Here is a 26,027-nt window from a genome sequence, read left to right as displayed (position 1 = left end):
CTGGGGCATTGCACGGGAGGATGCACCTTTTCACTCCCCATATCCAGACAGGACTGCTATTTACTTGGGGAAAGATTCTGGCATAGTATAACCATGCCTATGTGGAATCTCCACACCCCAGTGCTAATGTGTTATGTAACTACAGTGTGCATATTGTGGAGACCTGAACACTGGAATAGCAGATGGTTACAATTTAGAGCAAGGAATAACTTATACATGTAGTTCAGAGTGTAATCACATCAAATGTACTTTGAACACTTGTTTCAATGGACAGTTTTGACTACTATATATATTTTTAAGACAGTTCAGAGAAATTTTGAATATAAAATCTTAGAAGGTTAAGAGGATTTCAAATATGAACCAATTCCACTCTTGGTCAATCTGAAATAGATCTGAAACATAGTAGGAGAACTTCAAAATAATTAATATATAGAAAACTAACATAAGGTCATTTAAGGAGTTCTAATTCTCCTCAGCCTCTCCTCCAAGCATATATTTTGAATTGTGAGATTACAGAGCATAATTCAATAAAAATACTTTCAAACGCAATAATAGCTAGTGAGCAGCTAAATAACTACATTACTTGAGTGATGGCAGTGCAGGTATACTCCAGGCCAAATAAGAAGTGGAACTGTTCCAGAGCTCCTTTAGGAATAACTCATCCATTTTAACCATTTATCATGTACATAATATATACTATGAGTATTACTGAAAGTGCACAAATTGTGACTTTTGTGGATTTCTAAACAGTAACACAGAATTAATTCTTTTGTAATATTTAAAAGCCGGCAGCCACCACCAGGCACCTGAGTGTGCTACCTGATATAGCGCAGTATTTGCCATTAGTTTAAAAAAAAAAAAAAAGAAAAGAAAAAAAAAAAAGCTATGTCACTTAATAGCATCCATTGCATAGTGTTATGAAACAGGAAGATAGGTACTCACAAAAGCACTTTGGACCTACTGAAAACATTGCCATTTGAGTGATTACATCTGTTCAAGTGATGCATGAAAATCAGCATCATTGAGATGCCAGATTTCCCCTCTATTTTTCTCAATTTATGAGAGTTTGCACCCCTCTAGTTTCATTATATTTTACTTTTAGATTAAATGTAATGACTCAGTGTGAAACAGCCAACATCACTTATTTTGCTTGCTTCCAATCACAACTATATGAGATCTCTGAATTTTCTAGCTAGAGAAATCAACATTTGTTTTTGAGAAGCACCAGGAAAAATAGGAAAGTTGGGCTGAAACTCACGATGAATTCCTGTAAGTACTTTGTAGCATGATAATGAACACAGCAAGGAAATACTGTGTTCTAGCCAGGAAGATCATCAAATCAGTTCTCATTTGCATGAAGCAGAATTAAGGCAAAAAGTGTATTCTGCTATTGTAATACAAACAAAAGCAAACATATGGAAAATTTATCAAACAGATATATGAAACTTCACAAGAGGGTCTGCAATTATTTCCTTATAATGAGTACAGTTATTTAGAAAATTTTGAAGAGATTTCTGGAGACAAAATTGGCTGTCATAAGACTGAAAATAAAAGCAATTGTAGGCTCTCAAGAATTTTTAAAAACAGGTAAATTATCTTACAAGAGGGGTGCAAAGATATTTTGGAAACTACATTGTTCATATTTTCACATATCCTTACCAAGACAAAAGAAATTTTAGTCCCAATGACATAAGGGGAAATTTGACATAACATCTACTAATACAAGGGCTTTACCCCAAAGCCTAGAGCTTGGGTTATTTTCACCTATGTGTTGTGCATTCTAAGACACTATCTTTGGAAAGATTTTGGTGCCAACAAATTTGTTCACGTCTTAAATATTCTTAGGCTGAATACACTCTAAAAATTTTTAACCTTTTGATCTGCAATGATATTATAAATTTGAGTGCTCTTTACACACTCATACACTTTTCTATGGAACACAAATATAACAAAAGTTATTTTAGTCTACCAGAGTTTAAAATAGACAGTGTACAGCTGGTATCATTCCCTCAGTTAACTTTTTGCTTTGATTCATTTGACATTGGATTTTACATTAAAATCAACAAAGTAAGTAGTTTACTGAATATATGTTGCTAACAGAAAATTGCTGCAGGTATCTGGCAATCTTTGGCAGTAGTTAGCAATATTAGTGATGGTGGGCAGAAAGAACATCCAGCAATATTCTAAACTATCTTCTAGGGCAAAGTGTCTTCTTCTGCACATACCACACTGATATAGGAGTTGGAACAAAGCATTTCTCAATATTCCAAGAATTTCTCATAAGAAATAATTCAAAGTAAAGTAAAAATTAGTGATGGGCGAACCTTCAAGTGTTAGAACAGACAGGTAAGCACCACAAAGTTCAGGTGCTTCTCCAGCACTAATCTGAACTTCCTGCACCCAGAACAGTGGATTGACAGTTACAAGAACTGCATTTTTCATAATATTTTGAAGAATTCCAATCCAATTCCAATCTAGAAGTACAAGTAAATGAGTAAATGTGAAAATAAATGAAAAAACAACAATAGAACAAAATTAACCTGACTTTTCAACCTCTGACAAAAGGTTCCTCGGTAGATTAGAGAGAGCTGGAAGTGTTATTTTCACCAAGCAGGTTCGCCCAACTCTAATAAAACATGCTTCACAACTAAGGGAAGTCTGAGATAGAATGTTAATGACTTACATTTATTGTACACAGCACCACCCATTCAAAAGGATCCCAAAGCGCTTTACAAGCATTAGAAAGTAGAACCACTTCCCATTGAAGTGCAATCACTTCTGAGGTGAAGTGCTGGGTCTGACAGTGCAGAACAATACACTATATTTTAGTCAAGGAAATGGAGAATGCTATAGCCAATTAAAACTATGGGGTGGGTGAGTAGTGGTGGGGAATGTTAAGTAAGCAGAACAGTTACATAAATTGATATTTGGCCAGATGCTTGGGGCTGAGATGACCACTCTATAAAAAAAAAGTGCCATGGGATCTTTAATGACCATAAGTGGTCAGGACCTGAATCTTAAGTCTCTGAGGATAAAAACAGAAAACAATGAAAGATACCTTTGTTGAATACATTTCTGGACAATGATATGTGCCAATTATTCTTCTGTCCTGTAAGTTAATAAAATCAAGACCAGTTTCCTTAGAGATAAGGCAGCTATTATCTTTCATTTAAAATTAAAGCACTCTAGGGTATTAATAGGACAACTAATTAAAAGATACAGGGGACCTCTAAGCCAACAATTATCATAGGTATATTTTGGCTTCAGAGGTGCCATTACTGCCTTGCCCTGCTACTCAAGGTAACATAACTTTGTGATGTAAATGTATTTTTTCCAACTGGTCACTGTGACCAAGGAAGATATGATGTTATGAAAACAATTGTTAAAATTATTCTGGGGGAAAAATAAGTGTAAAAGTGATTTCAAAAGAAGGTGGTAGAAGGTTAGAAAGCTCTCTCGGTGCTGAAGGATTGTTCAACCATAGAACTGGACTCTTTATGGTGAACAGGAGAATTCAAACAATGGAAAAACTCCCAGGGGCAAGGAACAAAGGGAGGACGTGAAGATGAAGAAAAAGCAGCAGCAAGGGCCATGAAAATAAAAAAAGTGAATGTGGAAGTGAAGGCGAAATGACTAGAGCTCAGCAACCATGCAAGAGGGTGTTTGTTTTTTCTTAAAATCAATCTTAAAGGTGGATGACAAAATATATGATATAAATGATATTCACTTATAGGTCCAGGTCAACCAGTGAAAAAGCTGATTCTGGAGCCTAGAAAGTGGCCATGACATTTTGATGGCCTCAAAGGGAATACAGAGGAAAGTGTAGAAATGTTACCATTATATATTCTTCCTGCTACCTACACATTCCAAAATGATGGCTATCTTGAGGAATTCCTCTTATGCTAATATATTAGCAACTGCAAAATACAAGGAAATTACAACTCTCACAATCATACATCCAGGCAGACGTATGTACATTAAGAATCCTCCAGTGATGACCACATCTCTGAAACTAGTAACATCTAGTAAACCAGCACCTTGGTGATTAAACTCTGCTGTTATGCCAAACAATTTCATAGTAGGAGGTAGATTCATACTGATGAATTGAAAAGATATAGCATTGACCCTTTTTACTTTCTCATATTCAATTCTTTTTCCCCTGTAAGGTAATCTTCAATTATAGGCAGGTACTGATGACTCACTTTATGGCAGAATGGCACAAATGCCATGGATAAAACACTCGGCAGGACTGAAATTTCCAACTGAAAAACTTTATGAAACAAAACATTTATAAATTCCATAGAAATAGTTGTTTGATAAGTTAACTTTAACTAAAGTTAACATTATGTTAACATTAACTAAAAGAAAATATGGTAAACTAAACCAAGAATGGAGAACAGGAGTCGCAGGTCTGCTACAAAGTTAACACTACAGATTAGGTTTCAGTATTTATAGTTTTCACTATATATATTTCACTTCTTAACATTCTTAAGAAGTGAAAACACAGAAATAAATATCCCTGTAGCAATGAAAGTCAACATGGCATACCTAGATATTTAATTTGTTAGAGATAAAACTCTTAGTGTTATCCATAGTATAGTTTCCCACCTCTTTGTGACTGAACTTTACTTAGAAAACAAGTAACAACCCAGTCCTGACTAATCTCAGTATCTCTAGCAATATTAGGTGAAAGTGCAAAACACTCTTTACATATAATAGGGATCTCCCACTTCATCAGTAAGGATTGCTTTATTGTTCAGGAACCACTGATCTCTGGGGATTGCACTGACTACTCAAGGTAACACACAGAAGGTAGATTAGTTTTGTATAAGATGCTGCAAGTTTCACTCTGGAAGAAAAAAGAACTAATGCTTTTCAAATGGCACCTACCTACAACTGTACAGACAATTTTACTGAGACAAAGCTATATCAACTAATAAAGCACAAATGCCTAATATTTTAAAACATCTATATGTGAAACAATGCCCCTAAGAACGTAACTAACACTGTATTTCTATTGTCTGTATAAGATGAAAATTATTGCCAACATTGTAGTAACTGTTTATGAAACCACATTAGCATACGTTGACTCAGTTTGTGTTATACACCTAAGGCATGAGCCAGGCTGTAAAGTATGCAGTTAGAGGACAGTAAAAATAGATTGACTTATAATTTTGGATTACTTCATTTCATTTCAGATCAGAAAATCCAGACAAACTCTCCAAATTCAGTTGTGATTTTTTTTTTTTTGGCTCTTGAGCTTCTCAAAGCCTAAAAATGTAAGGAAAAAAAAAAAGCAAGCCAATAAGAAATAAAGAAAAAAACTCCGAAAAAAAATGTGAGATCTGGACACAGAGCTTTAAACACTTTTCTAATGCCTTGTAATTCAACTTCTAAGCATCTAGTTTTACCCCCCAACATATGTGATTTCTTGATCATTATCATTAGTAACACATCGCTGAATTAGTCGTTAAGTATTGTAGAACTCTGGAGTAATGGTTGAAAACATATGCATTCTTTTGGCATCCATTACTTACATACAAGATTCCATACTTAAGACATTCTAGAATAAATGCTTAAATAAAATTAAATAGGGTGAACTATCTTTGACTTGACACTAGAATAAAAATCATGAAATAGGAACTTGTGCAAACTACTGCATGGAATCTAACATTCTGAACCAAAATCCAGCAAGCTAAATAGGCAAAATCAGGGGGAAGATAGGGAGAAACAGGAAAATGGCCCCTATTTCTGTCCTGAGGCCTGAAGCTTACACCAACATCTTGTGAAATATTACAAAAAAACCATCCCTGTTCTGCTTTTTTTTTTTCTTTTCCTTGAATAAAGTGGGCTAAAGCACCTTAGCCAACCAAGAAAGAAAAATGTAAAGTACACTGTAATCTACAGAAATGCATCTTCTTCCATCTCACCTTTGACCAAGATAATTCAGTACAATGCAATCTCTAATATAAAGTGGAAGGAATAAATTACTTAAGGTCTTGATCTTGCACATAAAATTTCCATTCCAGTATAGAAAATATAGTATACCATAAATAGTAAAAAAGCATGTAAATCAGGAACGGAGCTTGTGACTTTCTTTAAGTGGATACATTAATTTAATGGGACTTAAACACATACTTAGGTTACTCATGCTTTCAAGTGATTTCCTGACCTGTGAATAAGACTGTCACTTTTAATCCAAAGCCACAAACTGTTTCCTTCTGTGTATATGCACTGTTTTATATTAGTCTACAAGAATATGTTACAGTGGTGGAGATAAATATTAGTTAAGATGAATTCTAGCTGGTAAGTTTTTTTCATTTCAATAAAGTTTGTATTGATGATATTTAAAGGTAGTTGCCCTCTCTTCTGGAAGCTTCAGGTACAGATTTCTTTTTTTGTCCTTGAGACTGCAAAACAATCATTCAGATCAATGTCTTGAGTAAGTGACTGCATTTTAAAAATTAAACCCTTCCATACACACACAAAACAAAACAAAACAACAACAACAAAAAAAAACACCACAACTCTTCTACAGTAAAGTGTAAAAAAATCTCTAGGATAAAAGTTGAAAAAATGAAAAATGAATCTCTCTGAACCACTTGAGAGCATGTATTTCTACAAGGCAAACTCAATAAACACTAAACTGGAAGAAAATCAATCTTGAACCAGAAATAAACATAAAGAAAGTGACTTAAATAGAACTGGAATTTTTGAAATTTCAGCTTCAATTTTCAACCACATTATTTTTAATACTGATACGTTAAGAAGGAAGCAAAGGTAGGATATTTAGAATAGAAATCTCCTGGGGTACTGATTAATGACAGTCATACCATTTCACCAAGAAACGAGGTATTAGGCAGCTCTCATTCTTATTAATACTTCTCTAACAATATATATTGCTTGTTAAAGTGTCACCAAAGTTACATGTATGCATTTAACTCTCTTGGAGATCCTATAAATGAAAAACACACCAGCAAGAGCATTCAAGCATTTTCTTTCTTTAGTAGTTTCTATTAGAAGAACTTAGAAGATAAAAATTTCATCAATTTCCTCTATGCCCATAAACCAAGTTTCCTATTATGCTGTCTTGCAAAATATACTTTAACAGATATAGCTACCACCAGAAATCTACTACAGAAACCCAGTAAAATTGCTTCTATATATGTAGAAAAGCTTCATGAAAGATGAAAAATACATGAAACATTTGATTATCATTACAACTAGCAAAATTTCCAAGGTATAATTTGAATATAATTATGGTTCTGATATATGAACTAGACAGTAAAAATAAGGTTGATAAAGTAGCTTTTCTAGAACAGACTTTTATAAAATCCATAGATGCTATTTTTCTTGCTTAAAGTCAAATACAACACGGAAAGCACTACACATCATGCATTTGTCATAAAGGTGGGTGGGCTGTATGGCAGTCTACCAGTTTCATCCGCCTGAAACTTCCATCCATTTGGCTACAGACTTAGGCTTGTGATTTTGTAGAAGAACACCACCATAATGCCTGGGCTCAGCCCAAAAAGTAACATGGTCAAAGGCGTACAAGGAAAGATTTCAGGAGCAGTGACAAATGTCAGATAAAACACTAGAGAGAAATTCAATTGTGGTGAATTTGACTCAGGAAATTACTGAGATTTTTTTATGGAAAAAATCAATGTCAAACTTTCAGTGTGGGGAAAATGAAGATGAATTTCCGACTTTTGACACTATATTTTCAAATTAAATATCTAGAAATGTACTTATGATCATGTTCAGGGCTGATTTAGAAGCCTGAAACTGCCAGTTTACAGCTATACATTTTGCAAGGCTCAGAGGACTGGTTCTGACAATATTAAAAAGAACAGTACTTAAAATAATCTGAAAATCTGAATTTGTTGACAGAATTAGAATATTCCTGCATGATTCACTTGCATGCTGATAGTCTAATGTTTTGGGGAGAATCTAACATTTTGTCACTCATTTAGAAATGAGTGACAAGAATGAAAAAAACTTTGTTGACAAGAAATGTTTAGTCATTTCAGATTTGTTTCTAAGTAAATTTCTGTGTATCCACTATATACCAATATTGTGTATCATGAGAATTATATAGCAATATTATGCACCTTTGCAAATTGTGTATTGTACTTAATTTGTTTTTGTGTATGAATTAATCCTAGAGAAAACAAACAAAATGAATTATAGTCTTCTTCCTGTCATTTTAGTGTTCTTTTGTGCTTATATATTAAAATCGTCTTGAGTTTTATTACTTAAAAATATTATAGTTTTATAGTAATATATATACACATACAAAATATACATATTTGAATAGTAGGAAAATTTCAGCAAATATTTAAAGTGAAGAAAAAATGACTTTTTTCCTTCCCCCCCACCCCCAATAATGTGTGGAGACCAAATCTAGATGTATTTTTAGGTTGCAAATGATTGTATATGCCTCATACACAGGCATACGAAAAGGAAGAAGAAATACAAGTTGAAGAATCCTCCCCCCGCAAGAAACCCTCTTCTAATGATAACTATATGGAACTGGCTTTTGGATCTTCTCTTCCAGATATATTATCATGTATTTTAGTAAACCCTCATGTAACAATTGAAACTTATGTAAAGAAACTTTTCCTATCCCAAATTACTATACCTTTTTGAAGCATAAAACCCTAGAATTCCATCTAGCAGAAAGTAAGCAAAAATCTTCTGTTTCAAAAGACTTTCTTTTAAAGTTACCTGCAGAAACCTTTGAATAGTCAAATAAATAGTAAAAAAAAAAAAAAAAAAGCCAGAAAACATTAGCCCAAAATAATCATGCTACTTTAGGCTGTGTGACCTTTACTGTTACGTCCCTCAGGCCAGCCCCAAAGTGTTAAATTTCTGACAGCTAAATTAACAGAAAGTTGAGTTCATTTTGAGGATAAAAGCAAGAACAGTTAAGCAAGGCTTTCTGTAAGATACTTTAAGTTCAGGGAGAAGACTTAATTTTTTTGGGTGGGGAAGAAAACTAAATTTCAGTCTCTCACACCTCTAAAAAGAGCAATGGAGACATAGGGAAAAAAATAATAAACTCTCTCTCTATATATACACACACTTCTATGTTTTAGTGTCTCACATCATTACAGAGCGATTTTTAAACCTAGTATCTAAAGAGTAAGAAAGATATATACATATATATACACATTTGTATATATACATACATATATATATATATTAACTTTAGGCACAATCCTACCAGTCTCCTAAACCTTTTCCTAAGGTAGATAAAGAAAATAATACATGGTGTCTATCTTTCTCCATATGCAGGATTCTGAGAAAGCAGCTAGTACCCAATGAATGAGTAGCAGATTGAATTTACAGAAAACTGTAGGTCTTCGTAGCCCAGAATTACTGTTTTTCAAATTTAACATACACATATGCAATACACTCCCTAGCACCCTTTAAAAATAATATTTATAAGGAAATATAATAATTTGCACAGGTCTGTATGGATGCCCCGTTCATATAATACTTGAGTAATATTTTGCTGTGACTACTGTTCAGTATGTTATTTCTAGGTTGTATGGGCTATTCTGCTCATTAACCTTGCTCTATCTTGATCTTCATGTAAGGCATGCAGTGTCTTTGTGGCAGGGTGACTGCATGGTTTCTCCCCAAAGGAATTAGAACATTTCCACTGTTGAAAAAAAAAAAAACCACACTGTTTTTGAGGAAGACGTGTTTTGAAATATTGGGAAAAAAATCTTTAAGATGTGTTCTACCACAAATGCATACATTTTTTAACATTGTTGAAAAAATTGCTTCAGTCTAGTTGATCATACACCTTAAAGTGTAAACTATGATAATAAAAAGTGATGCATCATAATTAATAGTTACAGATTGACTACAAATGGGCAAAAATTACAGAAGAGGAATTTGAAATATCTGTCTTTCTTACTAGTTCAGGATTCTGAACTAGTTCTGAACAATTCTGATATGAATTTTAGATTGCCTGAAATTGATTTCCCCTAAATTAGACAACAACATATTGTTATTTGATAAAAGAAACTAAAGAAATGATCATTCCAGTCACTATAAATAAAGCAAAGGTAGCAGGGTTTGACAGACACCTCCTACATTACAGTAATATTTTTACCACTTAGTGTACACACGATCCAGTGATCTCAAGATTCGTTAACACAACCAGGTAACATCCCCTAGCACACAGCATTTAGTACAATCTTTATAATGAGTTATGATGATTATTATTATTTTTTAAATAGGAATTGGCTGACTCATGGCCATTCAATTAAACCTTGTGAAACTCTTCAGAACTGATCTGCTTTGGGAAACCAATTCCTCAGATTAACTAGCCAGACATCTCTTATAGATTGTAGCTTAGTACATTTCTTCTACTTCACTATATATCTTTTTTTTTGCTTGTTTGTTTTTGCGAAGCAATGCTCTTTTTCGCCTGCAATCTGAAATAATAATATAAATTGTATTAATGGATTCTTTTTTTTTCTTTTTTTTTTCTCAACCAAAAGTGTATTTAATTCAGGGTCACTGGTGGATGGCAGGTTTGTAGATGTGCTACAAAAGCAAAGGGAATAATGTGCTTTCAACAAATGGATTGTACAGGCACTGTTCTTATATTAATTAAACGTGGCATTCAAAGGAGTGCAGCTGCAGAAAGAAACCCTCATGCAGTCGACTTGACCTTTATTCAGATGTCATGTTGAATATCACTACAGTTCATGGAAATAAATCACCTTCTGACTGCTTCTGCAAAGTGATGCAGGCTAAAATTGGAACTGCCTCAAATTTTACTCCTATTTACCCCCTGTTTCAACAGCACGTGCAGAGGCTGGCTGAGCACTCTGCATTGCTGGTTGTTTTGTTTGCAGTTATTCATTGATAACACAAGAATGTCAATTGAGGAGAAAGGCTGAGCTTCTATAATCCCTGCCTACTTTTGCTCCATGTCATTCAATAAACTTCTGTGTAAGGAATATCCTCTGTCCCTGGCTCAAGAATCAGTCCTCATGCAGTTTTATGTGTACTTCAAACAAAAGAAAAACTCTCCTTGGAGAGAAAGGAAGATCTGGACAATGGCAGAACTAACTCAAGTGATACAGAGCAGTGAGGATGTAAGATTTTAAACTGAAATTTTAAGAGCTTTATGTTGCTACAGTGTTTTAATATCACACAGAGTTCATTAAGTGAGTTAATGATTTAAGATCCCTATGTGGCACATAGGGATCTTAAAATTCCTCTTCTTTTTTTTTTTTTTTCCTAAAAGCTTTTACAGTATTATCTCCCTTCTCATATAGACTAGAAGCATCTCTCCTGCTTTTGGTATAAGGCATAGTTGTATGTAATAAACAACAATTCTTTTAAGGTACCTTTGCAATAGTTCTTCCTCCTCACCAGAAGTGCATTTACATGATTTTTTCAGATAGAAATGAACAAATAGTGCCATGAACTGAAAAGGATGGAGGGATGCCAGCACTAAATCAGAGTGGAAATAAAAGCATTAGCCAAGGCTAAGCTAATGAGCGTTGCTTTGGAGCAGGATATATTATCTCAGGCTTGTGGCTCTGTTAATGCATCTTTACACCACAGTCTGAAAACTGAGGAGAGTGACCTTGTGCATTTGCAGTGTGCCAAAAGCTATCACAAGTTGGCCTGTAAAGGCGCACATGTATATATCCATGGATTCTCATTGGCTGACATTAACGCACTCCTTCCTCTAATTCTACCACTTTTTTTTAAAAAAAGACATACTTATGGATATGGCAGTAAAAAAAAGCAAAAAAAAAAAAGCACAGACTCTTCCATTTATTCATTGGTAAAGAAAGCTAGAAAGCTGTCATGATGTCATGAGAGAAAAGCTAAGGTGGCACAGCAGTACCTGAGCTCACTCTATGCCATTTCAAAGCATGCTACTGTAATGGATGGCACTGCAGGCACAATGAAGCAGTGTTCAGTCTTTGTGTTAGAACAGCCCATACCAAGCCAGTCAATCTAATAATGGGCACCTGGAGAAGAAGGATGCATGTCCTAGACCATACAATGGCCAGAAACCATCTACTCCCAACATGCCCAGTTCCATAGGTGTAAGAATTAGGTGTGATCACTTACAAAACGGGTAATTGCATACTCTTGTTTGTCTTAAACTCTGGTAATGCAGTGGAGTCCTCTGAAAATGAAAGATCTAAGATCTAAGTTTTCTGCTTAAACTTGGTCTAACTCTTCCTTGGTCAAAGAGGTGTAGGGAAAAACTCAATTAGCAGCTGACGCAACATGAAGGGAAAGAAAGTTACCTTGTTAAGTGCAGCTGAGGGGCAGGTTAGGCTTTTATTTGCTTTGTTCTTGCCATCTCCTTTAGCAACTGTGTGCTAATTTGGATATAAAAACAGTGGGTCAGGAGGGCAATGAATTGCCAAGATACCTATATTTGCTTAAGTCTTCTTAGCTGCCTAAGCCCCACATTCATTCTTCTAGAGAACATTTCTATTGTGATTCAAATCTATTAATATTCTGTTTAATCTCATTATCATACTTAAGTTCCATGTTCTCTACATGCTACCCGAATTTCTTATAGAAAAAGGTCATTAGTCTGACAATTTCTGTTGGTCGTGACTTGGCACTGTGTTAACAGCAACACACTGCAACTCTCAGGCACGCTGACTTCGAATACCTTACGTAACAGACTACCGAGTAAAGAATTACTCATTGTTTTAAAAATACATGCAGTATATTCTTAAAAAAGTATTTGTGTCCAGAAAAAAACCCAAGCATACAAACACCTCAACACCTTATCTAAACTTGTAGAGGCTAGCAATATCAAAATCTATAATTCTATGATTTTATGTCAGTGACATTTATTTAAAAAATGCTGAAAAAAATATGAACAGTTTAATGAAGTGTTGCACAATATACTGACATACTCCCCCCCCCCCTTTTTTTTTTCCAGAGGGAAATTGCTTTATTAAAGCTCACAAAAACAATAGTGTGTTTGCAACATCAGAGGTAGAGTTTTATTTATGTGACTTATGTCATCACGTACTTCAGGTATATAGCCTGTACACTTACAGCTTCTCTTTGCTTCAAGCTAGGTTGGTAACTTCAAGGCTCCAATTATTACTATAGTGTAAACATTGTGATCTATTTACATTATGCAAAACACTTCTGTGAAGTGGCAAATCAAATTACTTTGAATCAATGTAATGAATAAATTTTATGTAAGACATGTTAATTTACAATAGCCACTTAATTTTTCTAAACATAGCTGACTTAACTATACAGAATAAATATAATTTTGAAATAATTTAAACACAGCCTGAATAACACACTTAAAGAAATGATAAGCATAGGACTAGAAATGAAAGGCAAAATGCACCTAATCATCTTATGGTAACACATCTACTAGGTTATATATCTGGATTAAGAAAAAAAAAAAAGAAACCAACCAAACAACCAACCAACCAACCAAACAAAAAAAAATTCAAGTACTCTGTCCTGTTTCTAGCTAATATCTAGTAAGGAAGACACACTGATGTCCAAAAAAAGACTGACAAGGTGTTCCATGCAGAGATGGATCTGTAGCCTTTCTTTTAACAAGAGCCTTGATGAAGGAACTGATACCAATACTCACAGCCAGCACCATCTCTCTGCTGCCTGACACTCTTCCAGTCTTTTGTTTTGGAAGAGGATGGCATACAGCTGCTTTTCCATTGTAATCACCCCTTGTCAAATGTACAGCTGGTAAGACACAAGAAGTGCTTCTTTACAGAGGAAGAGGCCATAAATCAGCCTTTCATTCAGCCCAGTATGTTTAACATGTTCTTTACGATGACAGTTCTGGTTTCCATTAAATTAATAGATAGCTGTTGTGAATGTTTTCTGATCTATCTAGAATAAGAAATATACAGATATCACTGATATTGAAAAACATTTTCACCTTCCTTACACCTCCAGAGAAGCTAATATATTTAGTAATCTGAATTAAATGAGCAACTGTGGAGAAAACAGCAATGAATCCAAAAGACATAACAATAAGTAGCAGGTTGAATGGGAATTTAGTAACACAGGAAAATATACTGGAAACCTGAGAGGCAGTCAAACTAAATCTCATGCAACACAAAGAAGAGAAGATGCAATGGACACATCACTGTAATCACCAAGCCCATTCAAACCACAATTCTGGGATGGAAACAACCAAGCTAAAATTAGTGGATCCAACAATGCAAGAGAGAATACCAAAATTAATGAAAAACACTTTGGCTATTGGCTACCTGAAGAAATTTCTGGGGAATAAATCAGTACTGAGAGAGCGCACCAAGAAGTTAACTGTTTGAACTACAAGAAAAGAAATTAGTTATATTAAAATGGCTGTTGTACCATGTCTACACTGAGATCCTGGCTAGGCTAATCATCTTGAAGACGATATCAGGCTTCATAAAGGAGAAAACTAGGAGGGCTGTATCACAGTTACTTGTTTAACAGATGGAGGTTATGGATTTCACTGATGCCTTTGACACATGATCTTAAAAACTGAGGATAAAATAAGACACAGGTGTGTGCACAGTTGCCCACAGGAATAGTCAGCTGAATTACATTTATGAAGCCAGAGGTTATAATCTGCCCCGCCCCCCCCTTTATATAAACATATAAATATATATATATATATGTTAATCATGGGGAAGAACGACAAGAGAACAAGAGAACGAACCAGATTAGTGCACTAAGCCTAAAGAAAAGTTGGCACAAAATGTGCCTACAGAGGATCAAAAGAATACAGGCTCCTGTCAACATTCCTATCAAAAATAGAAAAGTCCACAGAATAAAATTTGTGAATAAAGTATCACAGAATAAAATAAAGTAGTTAATGGGTTAGAGCATATATACACCATAGTTCACAACACATATTGTATCTTCAACAGCAGAAATGCCACACTCCCTGTTTATCCACCCTTCCACATGTGTTTGCAGTATTATGCCCTTCAGAACAGAAAAGATTCCTAGATCAGAGACTATAGAGATAATAAAGGCATTTGAAGAAAGGGAAGACATGAGGACATGCTTGGAAAAGAGATGTGAGGAGGAATGCCATCTCCAACAATGGAAGGATCTCTAGAGTAAGAAGAAAGGCAATGTAAGATAATTTCCCTGTAAGGAACAATATGACTGTTTACAGAGAGAACAATTAGCCTTGACAAAGGCAAAAGATGATGAGAGTTAGACTAAAGGAATAAACTGCTGAAAGCAGCTTGAGAAGTTTCAAGAGTGGAATGATTATACACACAGCCATTTCAACCTGAAATCACGGCAAAGAAAATTGAGCATGTGAGATTTAATGAGTCTGTGATAGCATATCTGCTGGTAATGAGCATGAGTCTTCCTCGACTTTACGTCCTTTGAATTTATCCAAGATTTTATTATTCACATTTTAGAATGCAAGAAGAAAACCAAGATACAGCTCTAATCCCTTCTTTTCCTCTCCATACCCCAATCAGAGCCAACAATCTTTGAAAGTAAGAGACTATACAAATTCACAATCTTCTGTTACATGAGAATTCAAAACAACAACAATAAACCCACATCCAACCAAAAACAAACAAACAAAAAAGACTAAACCAAAAAACACCACCAAAAGAAACCCACAAAACCAAACTCACCACATTTGGCATATGACATGAATTCAATCTTAAATTTAAAGAAATATTTGGCTACAGTTCCATCTGGAATAGCCCAGGGGAAGCTCTGAAGCCAGCCTGATGGTGTGTGCTCAAATAGAAAAAATATGGCATTCTCTTTCTGAGTCACCAAATCTCCAAGGGATTACTTGGGATTTAGCCGATACCTCAGACATGGAAGAGCAGCTTCTGTTTTTCTCCTGTACTAGTTTGTAGGCTCTGTGGTATCTTCTGAATAACACTGAACAAAAAATGAGAAGCTATCAGTGCCTTTACCTGCTCTAGAACCTCTCTATACCAGAGAATTTAACAGCATAAAGGGCATAAGTATTAACTGGTGCCCATGATTTTGCAAGTATTTGTGGATGGAAGAACTAATGGGCACTTCTCTTATGACCAGCTTTTGCTGTTCAGACAACTTCTAAGATGCTGTTACAAGAATTGTTGTTAGAAGATGAAGAAATTTATTATAGATTTGCTGATGTATACTGTATAAACAAAGATGCTGCACTGCAAGCATCAGTTCCAATAACTATTCACCTGCCTTGTTTACAATGTCTATATGCAGTAACAGAGCTGTATAGAAGTGTTCATCCTCATCATTTCGAGGATTATTGCTACTGCTATTAATTTTTTCCTCACGTTGTATCCAAAGACACAAGAGTAATTTCATAATATTCCATGTACTGATATTTGAGGAATCTAGTAATATCACAAAAGAATACTCGTACTTCATAAAATGAGTCCTTCAATGTTGGATCCTAATTAGACACAGAGTGCTCATTAAGGCTCGTTAAGACACACTTCTGGTTCTTGTGCATGAAAATATTACACAATATAATAAAATATTATACAATATCTGGCCCCCTTTCAGAAAATAATCAGGTCCATTAAATACAAATCTTTTTTCTTGTTGATGGTCAGAAAGAAAGAGCAACTGTAAACTCCTCTCCTCCTCCCCAAAGCTGTCTATGCGCAGCAGGACAAAGTTCTCTGATCACTATTCTTTTCTCCCCTCCTATTTGGTTCTAGGTCTGTTGCTTAAGGGATTGCAAACCTGATCATCAGGTCAAGGTGTGATTGGGATCCCAGAGCAGAACTGCCACAGATTATGAACCCCACTGGCCTGGTATATTAAGCTGAAGGCTCAATTTCAAAAATGTAAAATACTGTAAATTTTTCCCCAGTGTACTCCATGTTAATGCTGTGAGCTGATGAATTTCTGCAACAGACATTCAAAAGGACTAGTTAGTGCTTTCAAATTCTAGTTCGTGATTAGCGATTTGCCAACAGACTTTGATATTCTATTATATGGCTAATAGATCTATTGTATGAATAAGTATATACAGAATATCACAAGCAAAATAGTACAGGGGCTTGGGAGACATGCTGATACCTAAGAATCTTAAATTTCCACAGAAAAGGCCTTAGGTTGATGCAGATAGAGACAGAAAATTATCTACATGGTTTCTTAGTTAATGGCTTTGATTGTTTAAAGGGAACCTGATTATTAAAAAATGAAGTTGAAAAATGAAATAAAAGGTTATAAATAAAATGAAATTTTATTATTTTATACATTACTGAAAAATAGCCAATAGAAAGAGAATTTATTTTGGATTTAAATAGTCATCATGAACATTGCAGCAGTAAAATGAGCATGAGCTGATCTACGGTATCATACCATCAAAACTAACTTCTTCATTATGCATTTGCCCTTATTCATTAAAACATGTTTCTCTCAAATTAAAAAAAAATAAAAAATTAATGAATGCGTGAGATCTCAGCCATGAAAATGTAATCCTGCATCTTAAAATACTATAAAACTATATACACCATAGGCTTTGAAACTGTAACTGTTTAATATTATAGATATGTGAATTTTTGCAGTTCCATCCTCTGTCCACGGGCAGTCTATGACAGCACAGAAATTCTGAACAAACACGAGAAATTCCACCACTAGAGCTGTATGAAACTTATGTTTCCACTCAGAAATTGTTTTTTTTTTTTTTTCTTTTTCTTTCTGATTTAGATTTCTGATTTTTTTTTTTTACCTCCCTTGGAGTATCATGTTGAATTACGAATAAAAGAAGCTTTCCATACCAAAAGAAAAAAAAAAAAAAGGAGAGAGAATATAACTTTATTTAACTTTCTAATTTTGCATGTGTGTGAAAGTTTATACATTTCACACTGAGTACATTTTAGCATTCAGCCCAGATTTGCCACTGTGTGAAACTCATCCAAAATGGTCACAGTGAAAAATGACAAGTGCTTTATGATAAGTGCTCCATTTTCATTAAGCATAATGGATACTTTTTCCAAAAGTGTACATCTTAGCAAATGTCTTTTCTGCCTCAATTCTCCCTCCCCAGGGGACCATTTCCAGATTCAGAATTAAGTGCAGATTCTCATTTAGTCAACAACATTCTGGGCCATTATACGTTGAAAATATGCAAACTTTCCAAGCTTTAAACACTTCTGTAACAAACAGTTCTTATCTAGGTCACTTGAAAGATTTATTGAAGTAGGTTAAATTTAATTTTTATTTCCAATGTTCCATACAGCTCGTACTAGAATATCAAATATAGCCATCATTTTGGATTTGTTCCTTTGCAAACAGATTAGACATATTTAAGTCTACAACCCCACTGAGAAAACAACTCACAGTAAAGTTTATCTGAGTGCATGCCTTAGAAAAAAAAAATCATTCCACTTTCCAGGCTAGAGGGCAGCATTCATTGATGAAGTGGCTACGTATGCTGCTCTACAGAAAGCTAAGGCAAAATCATAATAATCCTGCTGCATTCATTTTGTATCAGAAATAACATTTTAAAGCTCTATCTGGCAGAAGTGAAAGTCAGCTAATTGAAAGTTACCTTATTGACATCCATTCGCAACTTCTCATTGTTGGCACTGGCAGCTTTTTCTGCTGCTTTCTTTTGACGCTGAGGTCCCCTGCCAAAGAAGATGTAGTTGACCAAAGCATACTCCAGCAGAGCCATGAAAACGAAGACAAAACATCCCATGAGATACATGTCAATGGCTTTCACATATGGAATTTTGGGAAGAGTCTCTCGAAGATGGGTGTTAATTGTTGTCATTGTGAGTACAGTTGTGATTCCTGAACAAAAAAAAAAAAAAAGAGAGAAGTCTGATGGAATTCATTTTTAATTTTCTAACATTTTAGTTCGTAATATTCAAATTATAGTGCTGAAAAAAATCTAGGTGCTTCTAGATGCTTTTTTTTTCTGCAAACAAGTAACTTCTGTTCATATTCCTTCCTTATCTTGTCTTTAATTTTTTTTGCACAGCAAAGAAAATTATGCACATAACTAGTTGTTATCAAAGAAAGAAACATTAGTTGTATTCACCAAGCATGCTTTTAACCAGCTAAACCACAATCTTCTCTAACAGTCTCAGTTATAAATTACCAGCCTAGAGTCATTGTATCTTGCTTTCCTCTAGCATTTTCATGCTCTCTGCAGACTTAAATTCTTACTACAAAATGCAGAAAGGCCTGGAAAAAATAAATGTTATATAAACCTAAAATGTCAAATTCTCAGTTGTCTTTTGTGGTGATTTACTTACTTATCTGATTCAGGACTATGCAGGAATCAGTCTGATTTATACAAAATTTGACAATAGATGCTCATTTATTTTTGTAACATGCTTGGATCCTCTGATGAGGGGCACAGTATAAACAAGGACACATGGGATTACTGATGAGATAAGAGTTCTCAACAAATTAATTAGGCAAATGGTTTTACTTTTAGAATGCAAGGTAACAGTTAAGAAAAAAAAAAACTCAATTTAAGGAGCTTCAACTTCAGAGAAGTTACCTATAAAACCCTAGTAAAATTTTATTTAATTCATACCCAAAAGGAAAAGCAATTTATATTCCATAATATGGTGCTGAATGTGTATTCTGGACTGCCATGAGCAAAACCAAATGAAATGTATTCTCTTTGAAGAACAAGCAGTAAAACAACAACAGAAAACATTGAGACAATTAGGCTAATTCTGGTTACAATGATTATACAGTTAGCTAATTCAGACATGAAATCACTTTAATTTTTATTTAAATTGGGATGATTTAAATGCTGATTCAAATAATACAAAGCTTACAAGCCAGACATAAAAAGATCTGAGATTTGATTTTCAAATCATGCACTATCCACTAAGCCAGAAGCAAGAAAAAGAATTCAGCTAGTGCACACTACATGAGATGTGTAAAAATGCCTACCTAAAGCAACTCTTGCAGCTGAAGCATCATAATTAATCCAGAAGGAAACCCAGGACAGGATAGTGATCAGAATAGAAGGCATGTAGGTCTGTAGAATGAAGTAACCAATGTTTCTCTTAAGTTTAAAGCTGAGAGACAGCCTTGGGTAGGCACCTAAAAGAGAATATTTGGTATGGCCATAATTTATTTGCACAAAGCCTGAAAACATTTTCCTATTATTCTGGTTTTATCGCTTCATGCAACATAGAGTACACACAGAGTTGAAACATCCAGGATAATCAGCTGTAAAATTTCTAGCAAGAATTGAGATTAAATAATCTTTTATTTTAAGGGTAACAAGGATGCTGCTAGGTTCTTTCCTGATGGTAATCATAATATTCAGGAATCAACAGCCAAAACATACTTCACAGAATCAAAGCATAAAAATGCTTCTTCACTGACAAGCTGCAGCATGCCTCCTTCAGGGTAACCTTTGTTCTAACCTTCTATCCAAACAATGCAACACTTCCCCTTTGTCACTGAACAGCAGGAAAAAAAAAAAAAGTGTATGAAACACTCGTTGAAATGGGTACCTACAGATCACTATGTATTCAAGTCCTGCTCTCCCTGGTTTTGAAGAATTTGGAATGCACAGTCCTTCTATACTCCTTCCCAAGATGATTTCTGTCCATATCTGTGTTGTTTTTTTTGTTTTGTTTTGTTTTTTCCTAATTTTATTTTGAACATACCTAGCAGCTTTCTCAAGTAGGTAGAGAACGTAAATACCGATAGCCCAAGTCTTGTTTCTCTTGAATAATTTAATATATCTTTGAAATGTTTTAGTTGTTTGTTCAAGAATTCCAATCTTATTTTCCACTTCTTGTCCTACATCATATTTTCAGCCTTCCAAAAGTCATATGTTAGCTAGCATAGGCTAAACTACAGTCCTGTGGAAGGAGGACATGAAAGATTTTACAGTGAAGACAAAATAATTAGCCTTACACAGCTTGGCACAAGAAACATCTAGAAACAGTGAGAGAAAGGTTTCTGCAAGCTGGGCTATATCTTGTTGGTGCTAGGGCACTGAGGGGGCTTCGTCAATTTTCATAGAAAAACAGAAAAAGACTTGACTGAGCCATAACGAGACAGGCTATTGTATCTTCTTCACATGTTAATGACTGATACACTGTGGAAGCTGTAATAACAACTGCTTTATTTTTTAAAATTCAGTTGCTGCCTTAATTTACTTCCATTTCTAAAATTTTTGTTCAGATCCTGAACTACAGATTGAGAACTCGCCCATTTTTAAAAGTCTTTCCAGTGAATTCCCCTTGTAGCTTCCCCTCCACAAACCTGTAGAGAAAACAACATTCTTGGTGATAAGCTTGTAGTCTACAATGGAGAACTGTGGCAGTTCGATCTTTGTCACTCCTGTGACTGCATTATCACCCCCTCGCCAATAAAATTCAATGTCATCTGTTGTATAGCCATCTATAAAACAGGAGCAAAGAGTTCAGATACACATCACTTTCCACATCATGGAGAACAGTCAAAAGAATTCATTCATAAAATACTTTCAAATATATTTCTAAAAAACTAATGATAAAATAGATAAGTACACAGACATGGGTATCATTTCAAATGGCAATTCTAGGTATATTTCTTATCTTTTTTTTTTTTTTTAAATACTAATATATTCATAAAGCAAACCTTTAAGAGGAAACTACAATTACACACATCCTATCTATGGATAGTAACTGCACATTCAACAGCTCAAGGTAGCAGCTGATCCCAAGGCTGAAGAAAACAGTGTGGGTTTACTGCAATTGCAACACCTGGGCCAAAACATCAGCAACGGTAACCAAAATGTAGGCAGGTCACCAAGAGAGGTACAGAAGAGATGTATTTGTCTTGTGCAACCTGGTCAGCATAGGAAAGAGGACAGTGAGAGGAACATGGTTAAGAAAGATGCTAAGCATACAGTATCTTACGACATTTGCTCTGAATGCAGAGTGGTTTATAACCTCACCTGTTATTTAATTTTTTTTTTTTTGATGAAAAGGAAAAACTGTGGTTCAAACCCATTTAGATTTACTTATAAAACAAGGCCACTCCTTTTTCCAAAAGAGGCTTGAATGCAAGAAAAGACAGTCACATTTAGTGTGGCACCCATAAAAAGCAACAATAACAGATTCAAAAGCCATCACGCTCTGGATAGCTAAAACAAACAATGACATCAAAACAAACAAACAAAAAACCAACCAACCAAACAAACAAAAAGACAGGAAAAAAGAAAACAGCATTAGTGTTCTCACACTCGTAGAACATATGCATGAAATCTGTATCTGAGTTCTCCTAGCAGCTGTTGAGCTAACCTGAATACTCTATTGGTGTAGAAAACTGACCAGTGGAGAACAGAAATAAATCTGCAACAAAAATAGGAAATAAGACCCTTGCAAAGGTTTGTAAATTACTAAAGATTTTTGCTGTTGAAAATTGAAAGTATAAAGAAACAGTTATGAGCAAATAATGACTATTATATTGTGGGAAACTCACATAATAAAATTATATATATTTGAGTTTGATCTTGCCCACAGACAAAAAACAAAACCACACTGAATGACATTCAAGAGTGCTCAAATGTGATTTGATTCCAAGTAATAATGCAAGTAATATCTATTTTGTGATAACCCAGAATTTATAAAAACTGGTACCATGCATCATTAATTTTTGATAAACCTAGTATAAACCAGGTGTATAGCAGTAGCAGAAAGCTAGCAAGTTTGAAGATATGAACCAAATGATACATGAAAACACTGAAACAACCATAAAAATCTATTCAATATACAGTAAGTTTTAAAGTATTTTGATAGTCACATTCTTACAGCATTTTGATGGCAATTCCAGTTTTGTGTGTGTGACTCTTTCCTTCTGTTTTTCATGATGCTAGCTAGCATCATGAAAACCTAAATAAGTTTGATGGCAGAAAAATGAAAACTAAATTCAGCAACCAGAGCCATCTTACTTATATGGGACAGATTTTGAACATATGGTTGACATCAAGAATTCAAGATGGAACCTGCTCTTCTTTCAGAATTGCTGACATTAACAGCAAAACCAATGAGAATAGATTTTTTCATCTCTTTGTGAAATATGTTCTTTCTTAACCTTGCCATTTACCAAAAAAAAAAAAAAAAAAAAAAGACTGGAACTAACTGACAACATGAACCAAAGACAAGAAGAGACCCATATCTTCCAAATAAGCTTCAACAGTGCAGGGAGAAAAAAAAAAAAAGCGAAACATGCTATGACTTTTGACGTATTCAGACTCCTTAAGAAACAGAGTTTGAATTCACATCATCAAATAGCTTACGTCAATAGTTACCAGTTTGTTGCCAGTCATACTTTCTCTTTTGCATTACCAAGAGTAGAAGCAAAGGAAAAACTTAACATAATTTGGACTAATAGCCTCACATAATATTTAGCTTCCCTTTTCTGTTTGGACATTGCCGTCAAGTAAATCACCTAAATTCCTCTATACTGATTTTTTTGTGAAATGAAGAATCTCAGAGATGTCAATCTTTACATTCAATGCATGTTACTTGGTCATAGTCTAAAACATGAGAGGTCTGAAAAGGAGCCAAGATTAATGCTATCTGTCAGTTGGTCTAACCTCTGTAATCAAACAAGCAGTAGCTTTGATTACACAATTGTACTGATGCTTCTTACATACTTTGTGACAAAAAATATGTTCAAGCTTTCACTTTTAATCATCAGAGCCTACAAGTTTTAATTTAGCTCATGTAGAAATTTACGCCATAAAACTGTAGCCTGTTGACCAAGAGATGTAGTATCTAGAGATAAGAACAGTTTTAGCACAACTACTTCCGATGACTATGCAAGGCATTCTTTGTTCAGCCAAGCCTCTTGTTAGAACTGATTTTGAATTGTTCTATAGCATCAGTTAAATTATTAAAAAAAAAAAAAAGTCAAATTTCAGATTTACCCAGGAGAATTTGTTCTCATGAGGAAATAACGTAATTTGCTTAATTATTATTTTCTGAAACTGCATAATTACATGAGTGCCTCCCTCCCTCTCTCTCATTTCTTCAGTTAACCTTGTTATATTTGCTCAACAGACTAAAACCAGCAAAAGGTGGCTGAAGATGGAAGGGTGGAAGAGTACAATACTTTAAGTCTCTTCCCTTCCAAAATGTCCTGAAATACTGAGGCCCTTCTAAGTAACGAGGAATTAGTTTCTTGAACCAATGAATCCAATCTGTGAAACAGACAGCTTGAAAACATTTAATAATAATAGTAACAACATATACAAAGCAAGTGGTGCACAATGCAGTTTCTCACCACCTGCTGACTGATGACCATCTCATCCCTAAGCAGCAGCAGCCCCTCTGACCAGCCTCCCCAGTTTTACTCTCCCCTCATAACGCTGCATGGTACGGGGTGTCCCTGTGGGCATCCTGGGCCAGCTGTCCTAGTCCTGCCCCTTCCCAGCTCCTGGTGAACCCCCGGCCTCCTTGATGGCAGGACAGCAGGAGGATCTGAAATGTCCTCAGCTCTGCGTGAGCGCTGCTCTGCAACAGCTTGAACTTCAGCGTGATCAGCATTATTTTCTCCTAAATCCAAAACAGGGCACATACCAGACCCTATGAAAAAAATTAACTCTGTCTCAGCTGAAACCAGGACAGTAACATAATATAACATATGAAAAAACTGGCTGATCTTGAGCTTTAAAAACAATTATATATGAAAGAAATAAAAGAGCATCCTGTGAGAGTTTAGAAAGAATATTACAAACCTTGTTGTGAGGGTTCACTCTTACTTGCTGAGTTTTTCTTAATACATCTCAAACCTACCCAACTAATTCAAACAGCAAGTTCCAGATTCTAAGTCTGTTTAAAAAACTTTGAAGGATTAATTGTTAAATTTTAAAACTAATGCTTTTTATTTTTTTTCCTGACTAAATAAATGCTAAAATAAATTCCAGTATGGGGAAAAAAAAAAAAAAAGTTATATTAGAGAAAACACATTTATAAATGTCCAAACAGTTTTTAATTATGTGTTTCAAAACATCTGACAGTAGAACTTTTCTGCCCAACTGCCCACACATGGTTTGGTCCCACTAATACTCCGCGGAACTGTCTAATCATACCAGGGCTCACACAGGAAGGAACTCCAGGATTCAACTTCTAGTACACTGCCAAATGTTCCAGTTCTCCCTCTCTACCAGTAAAAATGAGAGGTGTGGTTACAGTGCTCTCTGTATTCTTACAGCCTTAGTACTAGGCAAATATTGACAACTACTTCTTGAAGAAGAGCTGAACTCCTTTGAAAAATCTCACCCAAAAATTCAAATTGATGATTCTAGACTATGCACTGCTGGGCTGCTCCAGGGAGACAGTGCAGAACTCCCTGCTGCTTAAGGTACTTTATGCTAGGAAAAATGTTAAACTGAGGCTTTGATGTTGAATGACAAGACTGGTTAGTGGGTATCAATAAGAAATATTTTAGGAAGTCTCTTCAAGCTTTCATTAAAGTACTTCTCTTTCCTCCCAAGAAGAATACATTATCACTTTCATTTCATAAAATGGAGAAGGGGAGAAAAGAATATTATAGTCATCTTCAAATGAATACTTTTGTGAACTGCTAAAGTACCCAAAGATAATGGGATATAAGTCTAATATCTGCAAAACATCTGCCAGAAAAGAGAAAGGGCCTATTCAAGTCCCTAGTGGATGTTTTACAGGTATTAAAGTCCAATTATATGTGGTTATAATAAACCCCATCTGCAGGTATTTGGGACTCAAAACAACTCTACTGACAAGTTAAAATTATTTAAAGACCAAGGAATTTAAAACAGCAATAGGAAGCCTAAAAAGAATCAACTAAGGCCCTTGACAAGAAAGGCAAAATTAATGAATTTTAGTTCAGTATTTCTTAACTGTCAGATTACATCAGTAATGCAGAAAGTAAAGCATACAAAAAAAAAATTCTGCAAGTAATTTTTTGCAAGAACCTGATTTTAGTAAACAAACAAACACACCACTATTTGATTTTGATTGCAAAAGAGTTGTTGTTTTACCATATATTAAATTGTACGTGGCACTGCTACCAGG

At 34.8% G+C, this 26,027-nt stretch overlaps 1 protein-coding gene across 14 annotated transcripts in view; it reads right to left on the bottom strand.

The window, feature by feature from the left end:
* The window catches only part of GABRB2 (gamma-aminobutyric acid type A receptor subunit beta2), a 163,571-nt gene that overhangs the window by 8,093 nt on the left and 129,451 nt on the right, over positions 1-26,027 (bottom strand). For 13 of the 14 annotated variants that reach the window (XM_083798084.1, XM_083798086.1, XM_083798085.1 and 10 more), the window contains 4 exons: positions 21,247-21,384; positions 19,915-20,067; positions 18,548-18,792; positions 3,059-3,109 (listed from right to left, as the gene is read on the bottom strand). In XM_083798084.1, the coding sequence (XP_083654210.1) occupies positions 3,059-3,109; positions 18,548-18,792; positions 19,915-20,067; positions 21,247-21,384 (587 nt within the window). The remainder of the gene's footprint in view (positions 1-3,058; positions 3,110-18,547; positions 18,793-19,914; positions 20,068-21,246; positions 21,385-26,027) is intronic. The other variant, XM_083798078.1, reaches the window with a different exon arrangement.

This window comes from Anser anser, assembly GCF_964211835.1.
Source record: "Anser anser genome assembly, chromosome: 14".
In the NCBI taxonomy this organism is placed as follows: domain Eukaryota; kingdom Metazoa; phylum Chordata; class Aves; order Anseriformes; family Anatidae; genus Anser; species Anser anser.
This window is presented reverse-complemented; position numbering and strand designations above follow the sequence as displayed.